Source organism: Phaenicophaeus curvirostris, chromosome 15 (genome assembly GCF_032191515.1).
Source record: "Phaenicophaeus curvirostris isolate KB17595 chromosome 15, BPBGC_Pcur_1.0, whole genome shotgun sequence".
In the NCBI taxonomy this organism is placed as follows: Eukaryota; Metazoa; Chordata; class Aves; order Cuculiformes; family Cuculidae; genus Phaenicophaeus; species Phaenicophaeus curvirostris.
Window position 1 is genome coordinate 8832911 of NC_091406.1, and position 25176 is coordinate 8858086.

Sequence of the window (25176 nt, forward strand, 5' to 3'; positions counted from 1 at the left end):
GCTCTCGGTGGTTTGCCTGGAGTCACACAGTGACTCAGAATCAGAGCTTGCATTCAAACACTGCATTTCTAGGGCACAGTGTTGGCAGTGTCCAATAAACTGTGCTGTCTGTTTTATTATATTTAAGTGGCCAGGAACAGCACAGAAGGCTTGCTCACACATCTGCACTGGGCGGGAACCACTTGGATGGTAGAGACTTGAAGAGTCTGACATTCTCTGACATCACTGCTTTTACTGCTTGCTTCCTTAGAACAACAGAGAAAAGGGACTGGGAAAAAGTAATAAGCAAGGCAGTATTGTAGGTAATAATAAAAACAGATGAGAGGGAAACAAAAAAGCATAAAACAGATTAAGTGTAAAATACACTGGGTACCAAGCAGTGTTTCAAGGATTTTCCTATTCCTAGTAGAGAATTTGAGCTCTGCTCTAGATTTTTTCAAAACATGGGTTCACTTTAGAAGTGAGGTAAAGAGACTGGCACATATTCAAATGAGTTTTCTGAACCAAAAAGAAATTTGGGGAAAAAAAAAAGTTGCAAAACCTTGAAATCTGATATGTTGGCCTATTCACAGTCTGCATCACATTAACACCTGCGCTGACTCCCCACCATGAAAGTCATTGAATGTAACAAATACTTTGCCTATCTCAGCCCTGCAATGTCATCACCTTCACTTTCCAACTCCTTAGGTCACACAGAGATGTGAGCTAAACTTTCTCTTAATTCCCAAAGCAACCTTTTGAGCCTTCCACAGTTTTCAGCTTTAAACGATGATTTTAAAGGATTCTTACCTAGCATTCCCCAAAGTAACCACTGGGATTTTTTCTCTCTTACACGCAGCATGAACAGCAATTTAGGAGACAAGTTCCCAGGCTTTGGTAGTTACGTACAGGAGCGTATTCCTCAAAACACTCAGCAATGCTTGCTGTGAACATGAGGTACTGGAAGGGAGCCAGCAAGCATCAATTTGACATGCAGTCACTTTTTTTATTTCACCCCGGAGCATCTCAGAGTGCAGTGCACATCAAGGTAAAAGAGAACATGCATTTGCTTCAGAATTTCCTCACTGCTTTTCGTAAATCCAGAGTGCACCACAAAAAAAAGGTTATGTTGCTTGGGCTCTAAATTGTAATTATACAGTCTTAGTCAAATTACTTTACCACTCTGCACTTATTCAGGTTAGGATTGAGCACCACCATGCGTTTTCACAGCTAAGTAAAAGGGCGACCTTATCTGTGCCACATGAATGCTATCAGGATCACAGCATTTTTCAACAGTGCCTAGAGCAAGGACATCCTAGTCACAGATAAGCATATTAAAACACCAATATCACACCAGAAATTAAGTATGCATAAATACTTTTTCATATTACTCCTCAAACAGAAAAAAAACAAACCCAAAACCCTACTGCCTCCTCTTCAAGACAGCTTTTGAAAAACCAACCAGAGAATAACAAAGAATACATAAAAATGATCACAAATAGAGAGGTGATCATGCTACATACGATTTTTGTAACCTAAATTTTTAAATAGGCCTGTAGGGTGCATAGTTGTATGGCAGGGTGTGACTTTAATTACTCATTGCAGTTTTGGAAGCTTTCCAGCTCCACTGTAATACGCTGCCTCTGTGCGGAGGACAACTGTGTGTCATTAAAAGCAAAAGCAAACCCTTTGTGACTGGCATACACACATAACACCTGGTTTTACATGCATTTACATGCAGTCAGGAGCTAAACTCTACATGAACAGTCACTGCAGCAGTGTCCCATTTGTATAACTCTTTTGGAAAGCAAAGTGCTTTCACGCTAAAACCTGAATATAGAACAGAATTCAAAGAATGTCTCAGGCAGGAAATGCATTATATTCATATCCAGAAACCAGGCTTCAACACAGTTTTTGTTTATTTTGCACTTCTTCATTGAGATTTGGTCACACTAGGAATGACTTTTAAAAGTTACAGTAGCCACTCTAGAGAAACTTCCACTTGGTGCAGGGCTGCTTACCTTCCCTGTTTTGTTCTTTCCCCTACTTATCACCAAATGATAAAGAAAAATTATCTAACTGCTCTACAGAGCAAGACCAAAGATAAGGGATGTCTGAAACTTTCGCTTCCTCCCTCAAATTTAACACCAACTCTACATTGCTGAGGGGAACTGCTGTCTCATCCTCACTTTATTTCACATATATAAGAAACCAGATGTTACCACAGAACAATATTTTTTCTTTAAATTATTTCTGTAAAGCAGAACAACTGAGTACAAAAAGCCATCTTTGCTCAAAATACATCTTTTCTGTCCTATATCTGCAGCTGCAGCGAGTTCCTAGGAATCCCAACAGCAGCTGAGAAGTGACCCTTGATTCAACAGCCACAAAAAGATACTTGCAGCATCACAGAATGGTTTGGGTTGGAAAGGACCTTAAATTTCATGCCGTTCCAACCGCCCTGCCATGGGCAGGGACACCTCCCACTGATCAGGGTGCTCGAAGCCCCATCCAACCTGTCCTGGAACACTTCCAAGCAGCGGGCACCCAACACTTCTCTGGGCAACTCGGGACAACTCCTCATCACCCCCATAAGAAAACGTTTTTTCATCTTTAATCTAAATCCCTCCTCTTTCACAAAGCGCTCAGCCACAGTCCTCGGGCACAGAGCAGTCTCCTTTCAGGGTTAGCAACGAAAGCGGCGCTGGTGGCGATGGCTGCAGGTGGAGGTTGTCTCTGCGAGCTCCCTGGGGCCCCGGCGAGGACCCTCTCCCCTCAGCACTCAGCGAGCCGCCCGCCCCGCGCACGCACAGCCGGGAGGGAAACCCCGCGCATCCGGGCACTGCCCCCTGTCTTCCGGTAGGCGCCACTTCCGCTTCCGGTGCGGCGGACCCGGGCCGGCGCCGGTGCCGTTGCCAGGGTGAGGGCCCGCTTCGCGCTGCCGGGGGGCGGGGGGCTAGCGGGGTCGCGATCGCGGCGCAGCGCCCAGTCCAGGCCGCACCGCGCCGGGGGGGAGGCGGCAGCGAGGGCGGACGCTTGTCTGGGCCGGTTGGTGCCCCCGTAGCGGGAGCGGCGGCCCGGCAGCAGCGTGTGGGCTCCCCCCGTGTCGCTGCCGGGGCCGGAGCCGGGGAGCGGCCCTCGGCCTGTCCGCGGAGCAGCCTCCGTGTTCCAGCCCCGTTCCTCCACCTGTTGCGGTGTAGCAGAAAGCGCTGCGGTCCCGGCTGCGTTCTGGGTTGTTGTTTTGTTGGGGTTTTTTTATGTTGCCGAGTGAAACTTAAAGAGGTGGGTGTCTCCCTTTCAAATCTGCCGAGAAAAGTGGTGTAACGCGACATTTCCGTTATGACACCACAGCTTTAACACTTTCGCTTGACCCAGTGGCCTCTCTTAGGCTCTCGGTGCTCTGAGGGGCTTGTAAAGCCTCTGAAATCGTGAATAACCAAAGCAAACTTCCCATCACTAAGCTTCAGTTCCACCTGATGTCAAGCTCTTGTGGTAGAAATTTCAAAAATCCCTGTGACTTTTTGTGCTCCTAATCTCTTTCTCTGTAATCATTGATTCTGGTGTCCACGCTCAGACCCCTTAATGCTTTGGTATTGAATAAAGGTGCCCCATTTCTGCTTGGAGTTTCTGGTAGTGTTGATCTCAACGGGGCTGTAAGTCAGTAAGGACAGATGGTTGGTCAAGCGCTCAGCTTTGGAGGGATGATCTTTCCATTTTAGTGCTGGACAGAGACTAGACAAGTTTTCTTACAGTTCTTGCCCTGTGCATTCTCTTTCAGAATGATTTTAGGTGTATGCTACAAGTGAGGAAACAGGCATTAAACTTCTTTCTGTAAACTTAGTCTAAAGACTATGGACAGGGATAATTTATAATAATGACCCTACATATCAACACTGATACTATGCAGCCTTAACCTCAGTTGAATTTCTTGGTGTTTCTAAGACCCCTTGAGTCTTTCTCACAGGATAACACCAGATCCCTGTCTGATTTGGGGATATTTAGAGGAGAGAAAGAAAAAGGAAAAAAAAGTTTTATGATACCAGTTTTCTTCTTCAATTTGTTTTCAGGGCTTCTAGAGGGGGTAGTGTGGAAGCACAGCGGCTTGCTGGGGCTTATAGTTTCCTCGGCAAGCAGGCTGTATCGAGCCCTCTGTTTCTCATCTGAACTTGGTGGGTATTTCTGAGGAATCACTTGTTCATTCCTAATAGGCTGTACTGTATAAATTAGAAGCATTTTGTCTGAGAGCACGTCACCTCTGAGAAAACAGTGCCAGAGAGGAACAGGAATCAGATGTTTGGATTCTGAGAGTTTTCAGAATTGCCAGGCCTGTAGTTCTTGGTGGTGGATTGCCTCATTTATTTTCTTCATAGCTCTGCGCTCTCTTCCTTTTGAATATCAATCTTTTGAAGACAATCTTACCATTAGTGGTGAAGAGGCCTTCTCTGCATCTCCTGACAGTCTGTAACAGCCTTTTGATACCTTTTCATCTCCTTGATTCTGTTTCCAAGTTTTTACAGAAAAAACATGTTCTTCTCCCTTCTGCATAAAGCTAAAGATCTTGTTTCTCTGCTGTGTTTAATGTAGGAGTAAACTGCTAAATAGAATTTGTATAAGCGATGCTGTGTAAATTAAAGATAGCATAATTATGGTTGTTTTGTCAGCACTGCAATGAAAGTGCAGTTCTTACAGTGTAATTGCATTGTGTAGGTGTGTGTTTTGGCTTTGTTTTCAAACTCCTGCTTTGATATTGCTACAGTGAGACGTGACCTGGGGCGTGTGTTACTGCAGGTATTGCACAGTGAAACTGGTTAGAGAAATCCAACACTAAAAAGGAACTACTGGGCTCAGAACTGTTTTCATGGTTTATGTATTTTAAGTATTTCTTACTTGCTGTTTTGTTGTTACTTATAACGATATCTGTGTCTGATTCGGTTGCATAATTGTTGCAGAGGATGTTTCTGAGCTTCAGAATGACTTTTATGACACTGCAGCGCTCTGCTTGTTGTCAGCTGTGCAGTGAACAGGCTGTACCTGCCTGGAATGCACAGCCAGCAACCACATGCTGGAGCAAACAGTGAATGTGACATTGCTGAATACATTGAAGTGGAACTCAAAGCCCCAGTTTTAGCGCTGTTCTTTCTCCCTTAGTTTCAATGTCTTATCAACACATTTATCATCTGCTCATACAAAACAAACAGCTCTTTGATGTACAATACAATAACAAAATCAAAAATACTTCAAACAGACTATATGGTTTGTCTTCTGAAAAGAGCAGTTCTCCTATTTCTTCCTTACATGATCATCATTTCTATCTCCTGCAGCAGATTTTTCAGAACATAATCCTGAACATATGCTTCAAGGATGTCTCTGTCTCTCATAATAAAATGGGGTGGACAGGAGTATACAATAACCTCGCTATCAGAAGAAGACACAGTGTTGGACCTCAAGCAGTCTCTTAAAGGCCTCACTGGAGTATTACCAGAGCGTCAGAAGCTACTGGGACTTAAAATGAAGGGTAACTGTTTGTATTTACTATTTGTTGTGGATGTGCCCGAGATATTTAGGGATGATTATCCTCTAAAGCTGGCCAGGATGTGTGTATTAACCAGGCATCTACCTCCCAGATCTAGCTTTTGAATGAGCACAGAAATTTTATGCATTACTGGATATATTGTTTATTTTTAGTACATCTACCCAGTCATGTTTAATGGCAGACATGGAAGTGTAGCAAATGTGTGTTAAAAAAATGTTAAATTGCTGCTAGCCCAGCAAGCAATATATGTGTATATAGAGGAGAATAACACAGCTTGGGGTATTCTGGTGTTTGATGGGTAGCTTATTTCAGTTAAGCATGAAATGTATTGACTTTTTTCTAAAGTCTCTCTACCCCAGTGAAAAAAAAGAAATTATCTGCTTGCATTATAGGCAAGCCTGCAGAGGATGATGTTAAGCTTGGAGCTCTCAAGTTGAAACCAAATACTAAAATCATGATGATGGGCACTCGTGAAGAGAGTTTGGTAAATATTTTACTTATTAGCATAAATAGGAAAAAATGCTTGTGTGTCTGTCTCTTAATGATGAATATAGATTTTGAATAGGCCAGTAATCATTTGAAAAATGATAGCACAGTAGATTTCTGTTAGTGTTTATTTTTCTATGTGAAGTAAGCTTTCCTGCAGCACTCTGATAACAGCATATTCATTAAATTCCTGTATTGTTTTGGACTTGAAGTACAAACCTGTTATTATGGTATTCACTTCAGATTTGTCTGAACAATCACCAGTGTACTTTAGTAGTTCTTTCCACCAGTAAAGTGAAATGCTTTTGGTTAAGTAGTGCTTTTTTTCCTATAAGATGCAGTAGCAGAAACTCAATATCCGTTGTTATTTTCCTTTGGTGATCCTAGTTATTTTGTTATTATTATTCCTCTAGGAAGACGTCCTTGGGCCACCTCCTGATAACGATGATGTTGTCAATGACTTTGATATTGAAGAGGAAGTTGTGGAAGTAGAAAATAGGTTAGGAGTTTTAGCTGTTCCAAACTAGTCTTGTTAAGGAATGTACAGTATGCATTTGAATTAACTGTAACCTTTTGCACTGTTACATTAGGGAAGAAAATCTACTTAAAATTTCCCGCAGAGTTAAAGAATACAAAGTGGAAATCTTGAATCCTCCCAGAGAAGGAAAAAAGCTGTTGGTGCTGGATGTCGATTATACACTATTTGGTGAGATTTTATGCAACTTGTAGTTTTTATTTTTTTAAGAGATTGGCTTATTTGCCAGTTTGCGTTTCTTGATTTTGCTTTACAAATCTACTTCAGTAACTTTGGCATGTGTTGTGCTGTGTAACTTCTGTTTTGTAACACTGTGGGGTCTTCTGCTCATGTTTTAAAAAGCATTGGGCTTTGCAGGTGTTGCATATTGCTGATTTTAGTGCAGCAACTATTTACTTTCTGCAGAATGACATTAAAAAGGAGCAATTCGGTATTTTATCCAAGTAACCTTTGTCTCAACCAACCTGTGTCTTGAACATCACAGAAGAAGATATTGTTGTGAAATAATGTTCCCTATCTATACCTGATTGACTTCATTTTTGGGGAGGTATGGGAGAATAGCTTCAAATTTTATTTCCAGATTATTACTAAACATGCAGAAAAACGTGTTCTACTTGAAAATTCTGTTGGACTGGCTGGTTTGGAAGCCAGAATTTTCATTCTGACTTAATTTTCTGGGATGTAGGTGTGTCACGGCAGCTTGACTATAAGCAGTAAATAATAGCTTGCCTTATTACTTTTTCATTAGCTTTCCTTTTTGATGAAGGAAATCCAAAATCAAAATTCAACCTATTACTGATTTAAATTTTTTATTTAGAGGTCATCTTCTAGCACAATTTTACAGCAGTTTTCTAATTGGAACAGGCAATATTTACGTGTCTGAAATAAGCTTGATATATATTCATAAAACCAAATCGACTAGGTTTGAAGAAATCTGTTTCATTTCTGATTTAAGTATTAGCTAAACCCTCAAATACCTGTAAGGATCAACAGATAGACATCCTGTCTGCTACTTCTCTCTGTCTGTAAAATAGGAATGATAGTTTGCTATGAATTCATTCATGATTTTAAAATGCCCCAGTGGTTCCCGTGTGAAATTCTTCAGTTCTTTAGATAGATAGGAGTCAGACTGAATTTAATAACAACTTAGCAATTAATCATTAATTGCTTCTCTCTTTTATTCTTTTTAGACCACAGATCTTGTGCTGAAACTGGGGTAGAACTGATGAGGCCGTACCTTCATGAATTCCTGACATCTGCATATGAGGACTATGATATTGTAATTTGGTGTAAGTTTTATACTCAATACCTAGAGGTGTAAATTGTCATTCAGATCAGAGACTCCAGCTGGGAAGGCTTTATGTTGCTTTTCAGTGTGAATCACAAGGTCTAAACCAATATGTGAATGTTTAGCTGTAAAACATTCAGCAGGGATGTTCACATACCTGTCAGGCGTTTCAGAGAAAGAGTAATTCTTATTCAAAAAAACACCACCTGTTGCTGACATGAACGGATCTAATCACAGTATAAAGCTCAGCATTACTTTACTGTTACTTTATACAAAGAAGTGCTTGAAGTAAAAAAAGTGTAATCAACATTCAAATAATCTCAATCCAGACAGTAAGTAGTAAACTGAACCAAACTTTCCTGTCTACAGGGATTTGTCTTTGCATGCTGTTTCCCTTCCTGTCTGACAGCTGGAGAACAGACTTTAGCCAGTGCAGGATTTGAATCAAAATGGTATTACAAAATTTAGTTTCCATAGTTTGGAATAATGTTTCCACATATTCTTACTTTAGTGCATAACCTTGACATTTTGTCCTTCAAAGCCTTGTATATTCTTATGGTTGCTTCCAGGAGAAAATCCTGCAAAGGCAGTGCGGTTCCTCAAAGTGAGTGTTGCCTACCTCTTGTGGCCTTGCTCTGTAGATCAGTAGCAGCTGATCTAGAAAATAGTTTAAACATATGCAATGCCTTGTCTAGCTGTTCATTGGAAAAGTTAGCTTTTCCAAATAAAAATAAACTTCCATGAAAAAAGTCTGTCTTCAAGGCAGTGAATCCTGCAAGCTGTAACAAGGACGGATCTTTCTGAAATTAAATTTTGTGTAAAAATTCGATAAGTTCAATGAACAATTTCTTGGCTTGTTTCTTTTTCTTACCTGTTGATGACTTACATTGATGAAGTATTGTTTCTGTTTTCTCCCTTTTGTTTCAGCTGCCACTAATATGAAGTGGATTGAAGCTAAAATGAAAGTAAGTTGTTCTGAAAATGTGTGATTTCTTTCTAGTCTGGCTAACTGTATAGCTGGACTCATGCTCAGCATTGGAGCAAGGGTTGTGGAGGTTGTATGAATCAAAACCTGAGTCTTCACAGTTTTCATAGTCACTTTAAATTGTCTTTGTCACATAACTAGATTAAATCTAATTTTAGAATTCCACACAAACTATCAGTATTAGGCGCTAAATTTAGCAGAACTAAACATAAGTCAATACCTGCTGAAACTTAGATTAGTCACGAAGCCTTCACACTTGCTTTCATCTTACCTCTAATTATAGCGTTCTAGTCTTAAAGCATATCATCATTCTTTTTTAAAGGACTGGACAGAGTGGCATGCTGGAGTGGTTATCAAGAGGAAGCTCTTTTCTTGTTTATCTTGTACCTTTTGCAGCTGTGTGATTCTCTTGCTTCCTCTGCCCTATTAAAATACCCGTAAGAGATCTTCTTTCAATCCTAGTTTGTTCCATACCTAAATCAGGCAACTAGCCAGTTGTGCACAGCTGACCTAGTGGTAAATGCATTTACAGTCAGGCTTAGCTGTAAATCTAATGAGCTCACTGAGAACTGCTGTATGTTTGGATGGTAAGGTTTTTTGTGCTAGTTTCCTTTTCAGGGAAAAACATTTGTATCTCCACTCTTTCTAATAGACTAACCATTTTTTTGGGGGGGTTTTAACAGAGCAAAACACATTTTCCAGTGTTCTTTTCCTCAAGATCAGTTGCTACAATTTTTCTAAACAAATAAAATTGCATCAGAGTAATCTCAGAAATGAGCTTTAATCAGAATTATGAAGTAGAGTTAGTACAAGTAAAATCAGTGTTGACACTTGCAAACATTGCACTTCTTGGGGCAGTGTTACATCTGTTTATATTCTGTCTGTCAGTGTAGTGCTAGGATTCAATCTTGTGGAAAACCACTGTTCGAAACCAGGCTGTTTATCCTGCACTGGTCACCTCTCTACATTTCTAGGTTACCTTTCCAGCCCTTTCATATGTTACTCGGTCACCACCTTTCTGTAGCTACTCCAGGATCTTGCTCAGTTGAGATTCCTACCACTAGATGCCAACTGCTGTTTCTCCTTAAACTGATGGCAGCAGGGGTGCTTACCTCTAAAATGTCGCTCTTTGTCAGGCAACAATGATCCCAGCAATACTTGGCATTAAAGTTCTTGTTTTAAGTTACAAAGCAGGAACAGCATTAAAGAGAAGGGAGTATCAGGTAACAAAGTTTAATCTGTCATTTACAATCTAATTATGCCTGGAATTCAAACAGTCTAGAACAGCTAGTTTTTTCTAGTGTAATGACACCGACCCAGGTAGGTCAGGTTACAAGATTCACTTTTTCATATAAAAGCAAATCAGTTACGTGTGGCTGAATATTTGCAAGAAAGCTGCTGCAGTGGTATTTTCTCCTTGTTACGTAGCTTTGCACATTACTGCTGTCGCACACACCTGAAATTGTCAGCAGTATCTACTATGTTATAACATGTTAGCAGATTCTACTGTTACTTTTCAATTTTGGAAAGGATTTGCAATGGAAACGATGTGCTTTCATCTAGTCAAAGATTTTTATTTTTAAAAGGGGTATTTTCCTTCAAGGCTTTATTTCAGGAGTTATCAAATCTTTAAAATGCCGACTGACAGATTTCTGACTAACGCTGGCTATCTTTGACACATGTAGGAGGAAAGGGTAACAATGAACTGTTACTGTATATTTCATCTTTGATCGGGCTGTGCTTTTCTGCAACTTACTGGAAGGAACAACTAGCAGGCAGTACACAATCACTGTCCTTGCTATAGATACTGAGTAAAGTTGAGGCATGTAGCACTTGGGAAAGATTTTGCATGAAGGTATGGGCAACGCCTCTCTGTATTTTGCCTTTCCTGCAAAGTTGCTTTGATTTTACATCAGTTGTTGAGTTTTGGATAGTAAACATTTAAAAAATAAATTCGCATCAGTTTTTTTTTCTCCTGGTAGAATGGTGTAATTTTATGATTCTCATTGGTTAAGAAAACTTATTCCCCACCCCAGATATCTATTTTTAGTATCTCTGGTAATCCTCAGCAGCACACCCTTTGACAAACAACATATTATAGTTGTAAAGCAGTAAAGCTGTTGTAATTAGAAACTTTAATAATAAGTCTTTGTGATACAGGAACTTGGTGTGAGTACCAATGCAAACTACAAGATAACTTTCATGTTGGACAGTGCTGCTATGATAACAGTGCACACTCCTAGAAGAGGACTAATAGATGTAAGTGCCTATTTTTTCCTGATCTTTTTCTACATTCAGCTGATGTGTTGTCATAACCCTTTGAAATATTCAACAATAAAGTTGCGCTGGAGTTCTCATGCAAGAAAACTATAAGAATCTTGGAAGCATAGATCATTTCTTCTACTGAAATTTTCTAATGTTTTAATTTGAGTAGTATATTTGGGTGACTGCTTTCAAATCAAGTGATAGATAACTATTGCAAAAAAATTAACACCAACAAAAAGGTTTTCTTTAGTGTAGAGAATATTTAGTATGTTACACTATTTCATATATCTTCCCTTCGTAAAGCCCAACTGCCTGCTTATTTTTCAGCAAAAGAATACAAGTGTCCATTTGGGTTTGGATTCAAGTTCCTATAGACTGGTATTTTCATCTTCATGTAATCTGGTTTACAGCAGGTACCTACTATTTGTTATTGTTGCAGGTGAAGCCTCTTGGTGTTATCTGGGGAAAATTTTCAGAATATTACAGCAAAAAAAATACTATTATGTTTGATGATATTGGCAGAAACTTCTTAATGAATCCACAAAATGGACTGAAGGTAATCTTAACTTCCATTTTCATTTATTACTACTGGTTTTTATACTTCGGGTAGTACTATACTACTTCTTTTCTGTATCATAAAGAAAGGCTATTTTTAACTAGCAAAGATGCATATTTTTTCTTCCTGGTGGGCACGAGGCAAAAGCCCTACCATCCAGTTTGCATGAATAGCAAGACAAATTGGATGTGGCTACTAGCAGAAGAGGTTTTTCTTGCTCTTATGGAAGAGAAGTTATAACTTGGCATAGTACTGAAAATATATTTTAATTAGGTGATAAAAGATAGAGAATCAGAAGCATTTTTCTTACTTTGAGCAAGTAATTATACCCTCTTTATTTATTTTGTATAGATAAGGCCTTTTATGAAAGCACATTTAAATCGGGATAAAGACAAGGAGCTTCTAAAGCTGACTCAATACCTCAAAGAAATAGCAAAATTAGATGACTTTTTGGAGCTGAACCACAAACATTGGGAAAGGTAAGAACAAAATCAAAATTCTCTCTTCCTTCTGTCCCTGACCCCACTGTGTTTTGCCTGATATTGTCCATGCAGAGACTGGAAACAACTGATCCGGTGAACTTCAACATCACTTAAAGTTATGAAGGTCCTTTAGTTTCAGTAGAATTTCAGTAAAGTTGCTTTCCCAAAATGATAAGATCTTGACAGGATGGACCTTTATTTCATACTTCCCCAGTATTTAGGACCACTGATTTTATTCAGTGAATCAGTTATGCTTTCTAGAAGGATAAGAATTTTTGAAGGAGCCTGGTCCCTGGAAGTCTCCCTCTTTCCACCCCTACAAAGTTAAGCTGTCAGTTCAGATCTCAGCTCTATATTTTTTTGAGACAGCTTTTCTGGCAGTTGCTTCAGAGATCTGAGGTGTTACAGAATGGAAAGTCAAATGTTAAATCTTAAAAGCACAGTTAAATTTTAAATTGCACAGTGTCAGTTGGTATTTTTTTTTTAGAGTATTCACAAAGATTTCAATGTCTCCTTATAGCCAGATTGCTCCAGCTGCAGTGGTAAGAGGACTACCTCTTCAGATAACAGGCATTTTAGAGTAACTCAGATTACCAAAAGAAGCTAGAGGAGTGTCCTTTACAGGTTATGCTGAGTAACTGTTCATTAAAGTCTTGAATTCATTTGAAGTGCCATATCTAATTGGCCCTTTTATCTTAAAGGATATAGTAGCTACTTTTCCAACTAATGTAACTTTCAACACATTGGAATAAAACATGTTTCTATTTCCTATCTCCCTTTTGTTTAGAAAATAGTCTAGCCAAAACCATGATTTTTAATTAGTGTAAGGTCACCTATCACAGGTTGAAAGAATGTTTAAATCTAATAAAATAAGTAGTATTGATCACATTTCTAATTCTTCATGAAAACAATTCTTCAAGAAAAGAAAGCAGTTCATACTTTGAGTTTATAAAAGGTACTAGATATATTTGTGTCTACCTCTTATTTTGTGAAAAACTGTCCTTTTGTTTCCTTCAGGTATCTTTCAAAGAAGCAAGGACAATAATGCTGATAAAGTTGTGTGGCACTGCATTGAAGGGAACATAATTAAGATCATTGGACTTTTCCTTGCTTTTACGCTAGAGTATAATAGTGCTGGACACTGGATCCAATGCCAGAACGACTGCTATATTTGGTCTTCCAGTTGGTTGGTTGTGGGGTTTTTGTAAAAGATCACAGCAATAAGCTCAAAGCGGGAGAAACAAGTCAGTTACTTTTTCTTGCATTCAGTTCTGGTGTTACTACTTAAAATAGTTTCCTCTCCTTTGCTGAAGTACAACCATAACCATTAAAGACCAAAACCATTCTGAAACTAGAAAAAAATATTTAGACCAAAAAAAGTTGAGTAAGGAGCCAACCTTGGCAGTGTATGAATTGTATAAGCCCTCTATTCCCTCCGTCTTTAGAAACAGTCTCCCTCTCCCATTCCAGTATTTAAGTCTATAAATTACAAGTTGTCTAAGTTTGGTATGTATTAGTATGTCAGTGTTTCTCTGTGGAAGACAGTAAGATGGGAAAGTACCACCTCTGTGGCCCATTCAGCCCAATGTATGAACTTGTACTGTAAAGCAGTGTTTACTGGAAAACAAAAGATTTAAGTTTGGGGAGAGAAACCCACCTTTTGTGAAAAGCAGTCTGCCTGAAAAATTCTCATGTGTCAGGTAAAGGGTTTAAACCTCAGCTGGGAAAGTCACATTCCTAACAAAGCATGAACAAAACCCTCGTTCTCTTCTAGTTAAATCTTGTCAAAGTGCAAACACTGTGTTTAAATACAATATTCAGCCATACTGTTCTTAAAATATCATCTATTTGCGCTGCTTATGCCTGCACTATAGAAGTGTGATGTGACTGCTGTTTGGCATTACCAACACTTGTGCATTATGCAGTTCATGTATTTGAAAGAAGACTGACCCTTTCAAATAAAAATGGTATATATTGTTCTAAGGAACTATTGCAGTTGTGTAAATAAAATACCTTTTTCATAATTTGTGTCCTGTGCTGTCCTAAATGTCTAGTTTGTATAATAGAGAAGTCATCAATAATCTTATTTGGGGGGCTTTTTTGGCGGGGTGTGTTTCTTTGGATCCCAGGGACACCAATTTTGCATCAAGTAGTCAAGTAAAGGACTGGTACGTGCCGCTGCAGATTAGGGCAGTGGTGTTGAATAGCAAAACACCTAGCTGCCCAGGAAAGGAACCCTGACAGCAAATGTCAGCACGTCAGAACAGCAGACAAATGAGCTGTTAAAGCGAGCATGTTAGGCTCTGGCTCAATGACCTGTCAGAAAATATACAGTTTCCTACCCACTGTTCTTTGTGGTTTAATGCCAACTCAAGCTGTGTTTTAAAGCAGCAAGCCAGAAACCCGAGACAAAAATCTTTGGTTGAGCTAAGTATGAAGAGTGAATTTTTGAAGTTTCGTCTCCTAGAGCCAATTTTTTAATTGTGAGGCTGACTTACTCAGTGTGAATGTCATCCCTGAGGTTAGAACAGCAATCCTTTACCCAGAAAGGCTGCAGTAGCACAGATACGGGAATATAGAACCAGAATATGCTGTATTGAAATACTTTTCAATTTAAATAAGTCAAGGCATTGCTCTTGAATCACCTGTAGAGTTTATTAGCGAGCCAAACAGAAAACTGAACCAAGGGAATGTATTTAAACATGTGCCCATAAATTTTTGCTCAAAGTTGGCACACAAACTGAAGTTCTATGGCAAACAAGCAATACTGTTTTCTTTTTCACAAGGTACCTTTAAAAATAAATCTTGATTTTAATTTTTTTGTAATTATTACTATTTCAGTGGCATTGGAATTTCATCCCAGAATTTCACACTATTTCCTGATCTGAAATAGGTGCACACTCCCCGTTCAAATATTGTACAAACTGGGCTGGAATAAGAGAGAGCGTGATCTCAATTTGATGGTAACACATAGCTGTTGCTGACAAGTCATTGTGTCTATGACTAACGCTGTTCCCCTTGTCATATTTTATATTTGAAGACCAGTCTTGCAATTTGATTTTATTTTATTGCAAAATAAGGTTACATATTTTACTGTCTGTCTTCTGAAAATCCTGCAGTGATCTCCTTGGCTGAGACACAATTGAGATTTATAAAATCTTAAAGTTGTGGATAATGCAAGCACAAAACTGATAGTCACCAAATCCCACAATACTAGAATGGGGGAGTCACTCATACAAACAGGAGTGGCTTGAAATTATTTAGAGCAGAAGGTAGCGAACTGGAATTTGTTGCCACAGTGTTAGAGGCAGGTGGCATCAGCAGATTCAAAAGGAGTTCAATAACTTCATGAACAAGCCCAAATTCAGATGCTAAAGGGAATAGGATAGGAAGCTCCAAAATCCTTAATACAAGAATTGCAGGTGCTCAGGAAGATGCACATGGGTCACACACAGTGACCAAGCCTGCATGCTCCCCTTTACCCACTGCTGGGTGGCACTTCAGCCAAAGCAGTGCAGCTTTGTTTGTACTACGTGACTCTTCTGGACCACACAAGCAATGTGATTCTGTGCCAAACTACCAGAGTTTACTATAACTGCAAGTACAAATGGCTACTTGTCTGCAAGACAGATAGGAAAGACTGCTCTGATCTACTTGTATTTCCAAAGTGTAGTTGAGCTTTGCAAATAACTATCAATAGCAAAGCTTTAATACCTTGTCCTCTGTTAACATTTTGTTAATTCTTAGATTATATTGAGGTCCCCGAGAAGTATTTGATCAATGGCTTTCACAATCTCCATTTAAAGAAATAGCATTAAACCATAATCAGAGAGGGATTGTGTGGCTTAATTATAGAACTCAATTTACTCTTCTGCAAATCTCTGGAAAAGCATTAAATGGAGTTTGAAATATTCCAAATATTTTTTATGCGTCAGAGACTGCACTGGACTCCCAGTACATGTCAAATATTTTATATGTTGTTCTGTCTGATTATTCATACCAAAAGAGACAGTCCATTCAAAAAATGAAGTTATTTCTGTAAGCTCTGGATATCTGACAACTCTAATGCCTCACTGTGGCATGAACGCTCATCACTGGAGGAACAGGGTGCGACAGCTGAAGCCAAGAACTGAACTGCAAATTCAGCTCCGCAAATCCTGCTGCATGACTGTGAAGTCTACAGCCAGCTGCCAATTTTTATTCCTGACTTGACATGCAACTGACAGCAAGTGGATGCCAAAGGGTTTAAGACAATTTTCCACTCTGTCTGTTTGGGATGTATTTAAGACTGATGAGAGAAGTGCTGAGCACTGTCTTTCTACCAATAAGGGGAAGCCTAGGTAAAAACTGTGTTTCAGAGGGTAAAGAAAAGTAAACTGTTCTGGTTCATTACAGATGTTTAAAGCCAGAAATGCTGGTTGAAGGTGTTACAGGGCAGAATCCTCTGACATTTCACTATTGACATTGCAGCAGTCGCATCAGGTGCTGGCTGGCATAAGCATGGGCAGCCACTGCACCCAGTGCAGGCTGATGAAGTGTTTTGGCTGGGGAATTGATGGAGAGAGATTTCAGTGAAATGCTGAGAGGGAGAATAACAGGACTAGAAGGTAAAAGCACTGATCCGTGCTGGAGAATGCAAGGTGCAGCTTTCAAGTGTTATTATTTTCTCATGTAAGAAATATTAGCAATACCAGAGTACTGTACCAACATCTGTGCTCTGAAAGGGCTCTTCAGCAATCCAGACATGGTTTAGGTGTAGGTGACTCAAAAGATACTAATGATTCCAGCTTGGTTAGGATTTCCTAGAGAATGGTGAGAAATGCCTGTGATGCCTTACAGAGCAAAGTTTGACTCTCCTGACTTCTGGCCACACTGCCCAGGACCACACTGTCCATCTTAGAGCTTTATTTCCCAGTACAGCTGTATTACCCCCTGCAGATGTCCTACACTGCAACCACCTGTTATCTTTAAGATCCCAAATAATCACAAGACCTCAACCTCACCATTCACACATCAGCCCTTTTCTGATGGCGCTTTATAATAGAGGATTTCAAAATGAACTATTTATATACTGATGAGCTTTCTCAGACATCCCTGAGCTTCCTTATTTATGCTTGTTTATGAAGCTTGCTCATCTCTAGAGATCCTTTGATGCTGCTTTGATACTGTGAGTACTTGGATGCTCATTTAGTTCTCAGGAGCCTGTGCAGAGCTTGGCATGTTTCCTTGCCTCACAGAGGCATACAATGCCATTCCGTTAATTTCTACATCCCTCCTAGCAAATAATTTTCCCACCAATGCATTTTCTGTTAAAAAATAATGGCCACAAGTCAAAGGGAGCTTGTTCTCAAATTGCATGATGCTCTTAGCACGACAGGTGGGGTGGTGAGCACAGCAAAGTGCATTGTTACCACTTGAGCAAAAAGTTGACAGTCTTTTTCAGCTGTGTAGCTGGAATTACACACCCACTCAGCTCACACAACACCATTTTCAAGGTGTTCAAACATCAGAAAAGAGCAATTCTTTATTTTCACCATAACAGAGGCCATGGTTGGCTGCAGCTCCTGCATGCAAGGGGACTGGGTGACCCAGAGCGGAGCCTACAGCGTCGCTGTGACCACAGTCACAGACAGCTCAGCGTAAGTGGCTGATTTACAGGCTGTTCAGAAAAGTTGTTTAAATTGTTTCATATTGGAGGGGAATGTCCACAGATTAATAAAAATATTGAATAAGCTCAGCTTTAACACTCAAAAGTTATGTTTCTAAGCATGTACTTATAGTAATAGTGCAGTTAAAGCCTCCCTCCTGTCTTTTTCCAATTCTCTAGGATTTTTCCCTCATTTCTTAAAAGCTCCTTAGAGTAGACATATATTATCTCACTCAGTTTGTGCTTTATTGGTGCAGCGTACTCCAAATGCTCCATAGGAGGCAGTGAGCTGTGATACTGTAATGACTGAGTGCTTCAACGAGCTTCGGCATTATTGGTGCATGTGTGAACCAACACAGGTAGGATGCAGGAACAGCCTCAAAGCATGCATGAAATGCAAAGGGTTATTTCCATTACCTCCTGAACAGGGGGATGTCTGAAGCAATACCAAGGCAGAGACCCCTAAGTGGGAACACTGGCTCTGCAGAGCTCAGTTCTTGCTACTCTCTAGCAATACCAAACCTGCTCGTTTTGCCCATGTATCAAGGATTCACACGAGCATAATTTTCTACAGTGCTTTGATCTTTCCCATAGCAGGGCAGGAATCTCAAGGGTGTTTACTAGGGCACCTCTGAGTTTGTCACAGGCCTGTGTTACCTAAACACAAAGGTTCTATTCCTCAAGCACACAATACTAAACAATGATTAGCACCATATCAGTATTTTTCTACCTCCCAGCTGCAAGTCACTTGAGCACGTCTACAATCCTCCTCACCAATCTTCTGTTATATTCCCACAATGTGTTATAAGCATCAAACTTTATTCCTCAGGCATTTTCCCCAAGTATGGGTCATACTGGAAGAACAAATGGTGGCACTGGAAGAATGAGGCTTATTTAATGACTTCTAGTAAAACTTTGAGACACCCTGCTTCCTAGGGCCAGGCGAGATGGCTGTAGAATTGTATTTTGCAGAGCTTACTGATTCCTTACTCTGCCTTCTATATTCAGTCCACATTTTATGCTGTATGTGACATCTGAGAGTAGTGAAAACTGCAAGCACTGGTATAGGAGGTGAGCATGAGCAGAATTTCAAGCAGATGCTTAAAAGTACAGCTGATGCCAGAGTGACTTTGGCATCCTTCTACCACCCTAATGATGAATATTCCTTGAATCGGGACCAAAATGAGCACATTTTTTGAAAAGTGCATTAAAACTGCCTCAGAGGTGAAAATTAAGTTGTGGCTTTTAAAAAAAAAATTATTAATCCCTTACAGATGTGCCTAGACATAACAGGTATGTTGTAAAGGCTTTTACTATAACAAAGGGTAACAGACTAATGTGTCTAACACTTGACAAGAGAGAAAGTCTGTCTCAAATACAGGTGGGTTTGTAATTACATCTCAGCAATATCCCCACCTCCAAAAATAGTAAATGAGTTTAGATAAACACATTCAGAAGAAACTACTTCATTTTTAATTTAATGAATAGCTGCAGCCAGAATAAAGCAGGCAAATAATTGGAAGTTCTGACTTATTTAAACAGAATAAAAAAATACTGCATTTTGTATATGCGTTTCTACTTTTAATTAGTCCTAAAATTTAAGAATTTAACTAGCAAAGTTGGTTTTTTCCCTTAATCTAACATGATCGGCTTAGTTGTTTCACTGAAAAATATCAAGCAACCCCCAATCTTTACTTTAAATAGACCAAAACTGAGTAAATTTGGTTAGATTTATTTCTACAACTACTAAATTATATAACATATGGTTTAATGGAACTGAGATGCACCCATGCAGCATTGAGCTAGTAGATTTCTCACTGACCAAGCTGACTTCACAGCCTGATGCTCACTCATTACAACAATCCCTGACTAAAGTATATGACAGTTTGTCTGGGTTTAAACTTAGAGCTACTATAAAATAATTGTCCAGTTAAACTTACATGACTGATGCAGAACCATTCGTTGCTCTCCAATGCATGGGAAAATGTGTTGAACTGCACACAGCGAGGGCCCCACAGCTCAGTGATGGTCCAGGTGCCTCACCTGGGTGCTGGAAGCCTGGCTGCACAGCTGGGGATCAGAGATAAGGGGGAGTTAGGGAGAGAGCATCAGCAAGAAACACTTGTCCTCATCTCTACTTGCCCTGCAGTTAACCCAGCACATTGCATGCAGAGGTTACAGGCAGCCAGGAAGATGAAAACATCAAAAGGAACAGTAGATCTCGAGATTAACAAGTAAAACCCTTTAATGGATATGTAGGCAACACCAATAATTACAGGCTCACAGAATATGACTCAGTCAAGTACAGGACAATTCCAGAAACGATGAAAGGAAAAACCTCACAGCGTTACCTCCAAAGAAACTTAAACCAAGCCAGAGAGCAGCAACAACACTAGGCTATCAGGCCATTTAGGCAGTAAGCAGGGCAAAGACTTATGAGCAGTTTGCAGCACCCATCAATCTTTCACAGGGATCAGTTGAGCTTTACACCCCTTTCCTGCTTTGCCTTTCTAGCAGGTTGAGCAGAAGCCTTGGGCCAAGCACGGAACGAGCACTGCAGCAAAGTGCAAAAGGCTGGGAAGGAAAGTAGACAGCAGCTTCTGAACTAAAGCTTCTGCCAAAGCCAATTAACATGCAATGGCTGGATTGCACCAGCTTTACGGGGGCAGGAGATAGCACAGGGTGACCTTATCTTACCCAGCAGGCACAGCACCGGGGCAGGGTGTTCATGCAGCCAAGGTGTTGAACAGTCTCTAGCCCTACAACAAGGGCCTCGCAGCAAGTGTATTTGCCCAAACCATCCTATAACCCATGGATTGGTGCTGTTTCTCCTGTTCCTAAGTTGCAATGAAACACAGGCATAACGGGGCTTCCTTTACACAACACAGATGTGCCCTGAAAGCAACAGAGCAAGGCTGGAGGGGCATCTGCAGGTCCATGTTGTCCAGCCACCCCCCAGCCCCTGCTCATGCTGCAGGGATGCCACAGCTGGGCAGAGAGGTCCCTACCCACAGCTGCATCCTCAAACAGTCCACCACGGACTCCTGTCTTCCCATGACCATCATATCTGCTTTCATCCATATGCCTGATGCCCAAGACCTTCTCCTACAGCTAGAGAAAGGCTACAGCCACAAAACCCCTAGAGCTGATTCTTCAGGAAGGCTTCTGCTTATTTTTATTCCCAGTCTCAGCACTGGGTGCAGCCACTCACCTTTACTTACAGAACAGAAAGTGCAGCAAAACCTTTTGGGGTCACCGTTCCCTGGGGAGGTTAGAAAGTCTCTCTGTGTCCCAAGCAGCCCAGCTTTCCTGCTTGCTGGCACATTGCTTTACCCCCAGCCTGTTCCTCTACCCTAGACATCCTCTCACTGACTCCATACCTTTCCCTTTTTAAGCAAGAAGGCCCCATGGTCCTCTGCTTCTCACAGTTCCATCACCTCTCCAGCAGCAGCTACAGAGCCACAGCACAGCAGGGAAGCTCAAAGTGCTTTTCACTTCATTCTCATTAAGAAACCATCATCACTGAAGACTATTCATTTGCTAAGAGCAGGGGTTAAGACTCATCTCTAATTACACCTTGTCAGCCTCCTGTCTCAGCAGCATGGATCTGCTTTGGAGGGGAGGTTGCACTGGGCAAAGCTGAATGTTTGAACTGCATACAGGTTGGCTCGGCTAACCTTCAGTGCCCTAGGAGGCTCAGCTTACTGAATTTAACTTTATGCAAGAAGAGTCACAGTTCCCCAATCTATTTGATTAATAGAAATGCTTTCACATTTTCTGTAGCAAGAAGGTACATGCGGCTGTCGCAGTGCTTTCCTCTCAGAGTTTAGCTGATAAAACAGCTTTTCCACCCCAAGGGCTGCCTGTACATCCCCATAAATAGCTCTCACCACCGTGGTATGCGTAGCTTTATCTGCTCCTTACATTCTCTTTTATCCCCGTCCTATGTCGACTTCCATTTTCCAGAAAGGGAAAAGGAAATTCATTAAAACTTACTCCACAGATTGCCACAAAAATCAATTTAAGCAGCAGAACATGGGCTGCATGCTACAGAAGAGTAACACTGGATACTCTTTGCTATAGAGGTTCCCTGGAACCCCCCTCAACCCCACAACCTACTTTTCCTGTGACAGCAGCCGCAGAGCTCCCCAGGAGCCACCCCAGCTGCTCTGCTGCTTCCAGGGGAGCTCTGCGGTGTCTGCTGCAGGAGGACACAGGAGGGAAGGGGGACTGCAGCAAAGCCCTGCTTTAAAAAAAACACCTACCAGATACAGCTATTGTTATAGTGAGGTCAACAGTAGAACTCTGGCATTGCAAACACAAGTAAGTCACCAGCTGTGGTCAGTACAAGCTGAAGCACAGGGCACGGTCACCCCACTGCCCCTCACAGACAGACTGTGCAGCTTCCACAAGCCAGCTGGGAAGTTGCCTGGTCTTCAGCACTGCTAAAGTACCAATTATTCCTGATAACATTGGTTTGATAACTCCCAACGTACCCAGGGACAGAGGCCTGTACACAGGAAGAACAGGAACTACCTTCTCTCACTTAAGAAAGCTGCTTTATTTCCCATTGTCAGGTTTCCAAATAAAGACATCTGACTCCCTTAGAGCTCCAGGATGAGCTCTCCAGACGCATTTAGTCCTCTTACAAGAGCTGTGACTGTGGTCTGTGATTGGGACATGAATAGTTTCATCTCCTGCCACCACCCCCCTGGTCTCCCTGCCCTTCTCTGTACACTCCCATCTCATGCCTCATGCTACACACTCTGGGACACAGACCATTCCCTGGAGTGCAGCACTGGGGTTATCACAACTGACTTTCTTTGGAGCAGTGAGCAGATATCCAAGCACCTGCAATTTCTTCTTAAAATCAGGCTGCAAGCAGTCACTGACTGCCCCAGGGGTGCCAGAGCTCAGCCAAACAAGGGAAGAACAAACACATGCACCTGCAAAAGCATCTGCTTTAATTTGTGAGGGCTTTCCCCCACCAAAAAAAAAAAAGCCAAAGAGGAGGTGCAGAACTTGTTATGTCAAAGACCCCAAAGGTTCCTGCCAGCATGCACGGCTGCTGCCAGCAGGAGGGCTGCAAGACTAGCACAACTGGAGTGACTGGAGGAGCAGAGCCCTGCTGAGACAGGAGTAAGGGCTGTTATCAGAGCTTGGCAGCAGGATCACATTTTTGTCCCAGCACCTGTGACATCTGCCAGGCTCCTGGAACTACCAGGTGAATGCTTGCATGTCATGACCCAGGTCTAATCAGACCTGCAAACAAAACAGGGACTGGGATTTAGTCCACTGGAAACATTTGTTCCCTGCAATAGAACATCATGCTGATTTTTCAAAAAAGTTTGTTATTCTGTCTTTGAGTTTTGTCAGCCTTCCCCCGGAATCATGATTTGAGCTTGCGTAAGAGGGTCTTAAACTATATAAATATATACATGTATATACACACATTTATTTTTAGGAATGTAGAAGTTTATATTTCGCCTAATCACTACACTCCACGAGCTGGGGCTTTACCAAAAAAAGTCCATAAGAGGAATCACAGCCTTGTGCCAGAAGCTCAAAGGTGAACTGGGCTGGAAACACAGCGCTGCCAATAAAGCCACCCGGTCTGTGGCAGCATCCAGTGTCCATCCCTGGTACTGCACTCCTCCACCCCCAGCAGTTTGCTCACAAGAGGAGGATCTTCTCTCCAGGGCCCAACAGGATGATAACACCAAGGGCTGGACCATCCCAAGGGTGTAGCAGGTGCTGGACAGGCCACCAAGACAACAGCAAACAGCAGAGCATCCTCACCAGCAGAGGATCTCTGAGCCCACGGAAGGGTAGAGGGAACTTGCACCAACTCTGCAGCTACACCACAACGTAGCTGCTCGAATACAAGGGTGAGCAACAGCTTTCTCCTCTGTCACAGCATCAGCAGAGGGAAGGAGCTCCACAGAAGCAGAGCCCAAGCCACAGCTGGGTTCAGTGAAACGCTGAGCCTCACACCTGGAGTCCCACCACAGGTGCTAAATCTCAAAGTTTGTACTGAGCAACAGCACAACATCAAAGCTCTCCCCGGATCATGAAGGCACAAAGCCCAGGTCATCTCAGCTGCATTTCTCTGATCCAAACATCTCCCTCCAGTGCCTGGAGGAGAGGTGAGCAATGCCCTGGGGAAGGCAGCAGCCTGAGCAGTCTCAGCCCTCGGAAGTCCTTGATTAGAGGCAGCTTTGGCCTATTATACTAAGGGGATGTGCTGAAACTGCACCCTGTGCCCGAGCTCTTTGATAAGCGGTGACAGCCCCTGCAGGAGCATCAAAAACTTGTTCAGAGCACCTTGGCTCAACAGTTATCTCAGGAGATAGAAAAACAGCTGCCAGGAGGCACAGCCAAGGCAAAAGCAACAAAAAGGAGCAATTTACCAGGACAGCCAACAGCTCCAGTGCCTCCCAGCACCGATCTCTGTCAGCGTAATTCACTACAGGAACAGCTGTTGGACTGAGTAGGCTAATACAGACACCAATCCTGAAAAAAAGGATAGATGCTGCAATCTCAGAGAGTTAGCAGCTTCCCTACACCTCACGCACAGCTTTGCTGTCAGATTTCAACAGGCACCATCAGCTCCACGACTGGATCGGGCCTCTACCCAACACTAGGACCACAAGAAAGCATTTTGCTCATTTCAGCAGAGCTGACTTGCTCCCAAAATTTGGCACAGAGAGGACCTTAGGGACCTCTTCCCAAAACGAGCCCGTCCAGCGAGACCGGAGCATCCTTCCCGGCGGTCACAAGAGGGAGCCCGATGCTCGGGAAGGAGCCGCAGCCCCGAGCGGCGCTCGCAGAGACGAGCCGGGCAGCCGAGCCCCTGCCCGGGGCAGGAGAGCAGCGCAGGGGGCTCCTGCAGCCCCTCCTGGCTCCTGGGCGATGGAACCATCAGAGAAAGCTGAAGCACGCCCTTGCTGGTTGTAACTGTGAATAAGGAGTAAGTCTAGAAACAGAGGATGCTTGCGCAGGGAGCTGATGGCTTTAACACAAGTGACTTCACAAAGTCATCCTCCCAAAGAAAGGCACGACGTACTTTGTGAAGAAGGCCAGAAATGTCACAGCCAGCCCTTGCCGTGATACTGATGCTTCTGTTCATTCACAATCAACGAAGCAATCTTAGCTCAGAAAGGGAAGCACTGTATAATGCAGCAGCACCACCTTTTCCTAATCCCTTGGAAACGCTTACTCCACAAGCAGGGTACTTGGTCCAGTCCTTCCACAAGCACTGAAGCTGTTGCTTGGTCCCAGCCTCTGGTCGGTTGGGGCATCCCTCCAGGCCCAGGGTCGCAGGGTAAGCTCAAAATTGAGTTTTGACCATCTCTCAAATCGCAATTGAGGCTTTGCCTAAGCCCTGCTTCCTCCAGAGACCTGAGGAGCTAACTTTATT

At 41.9% G+C, this 25176-nt stretch overlaps 1 protein-coding gene across 2 annotated transcripts; it reads left to right on the forward strand.

The window, feature by feature from the left end:
• The first annotated feature begins 2833 nt into the window (after window positions 1–2833).
• On the forward strand, window positions 2834–14133 carry UBLCP1 (ubiquitin like domain containing CTD phosphatase 1). Of its 2 annotated transcripts, none has more exons than XM_069868886.1 (11): window positions 2834–2899; window positions 5301–5494; window positions 5905–5996; window positions 6412–6497; window positions 6589–6704; window positions 7724–7822; window positions 8749–8786; window positions 10967–11065; window positions 11511–11627; window positions 11979–12106; window positions 13127–14133. In XM_069868886.1, the coding sequence occupies exons 2-11, from the start codon at window positions 5341–5343 to the stop codon at window positions 13152–13154; spliced, it is 957 nt and encodes a 318-aa protein (XP_069724987.1). In that variant the 5' UTR covers window positions 2834–2899; window positions 5301–5340; the 3' UTR covers window positions 13155–14133. The 2 variants fall into 2 exon arrangements, with proteins under 2 accessions (XP_069724987.1, XP_069724988.1); XM_069868887.1 differs by having other exon boundaries at window positions 2844–2899; window positions 5304–5494.
• The last annotated feature ends 11043 nt before the right edge of the window (window positions 14134–25176 follow it).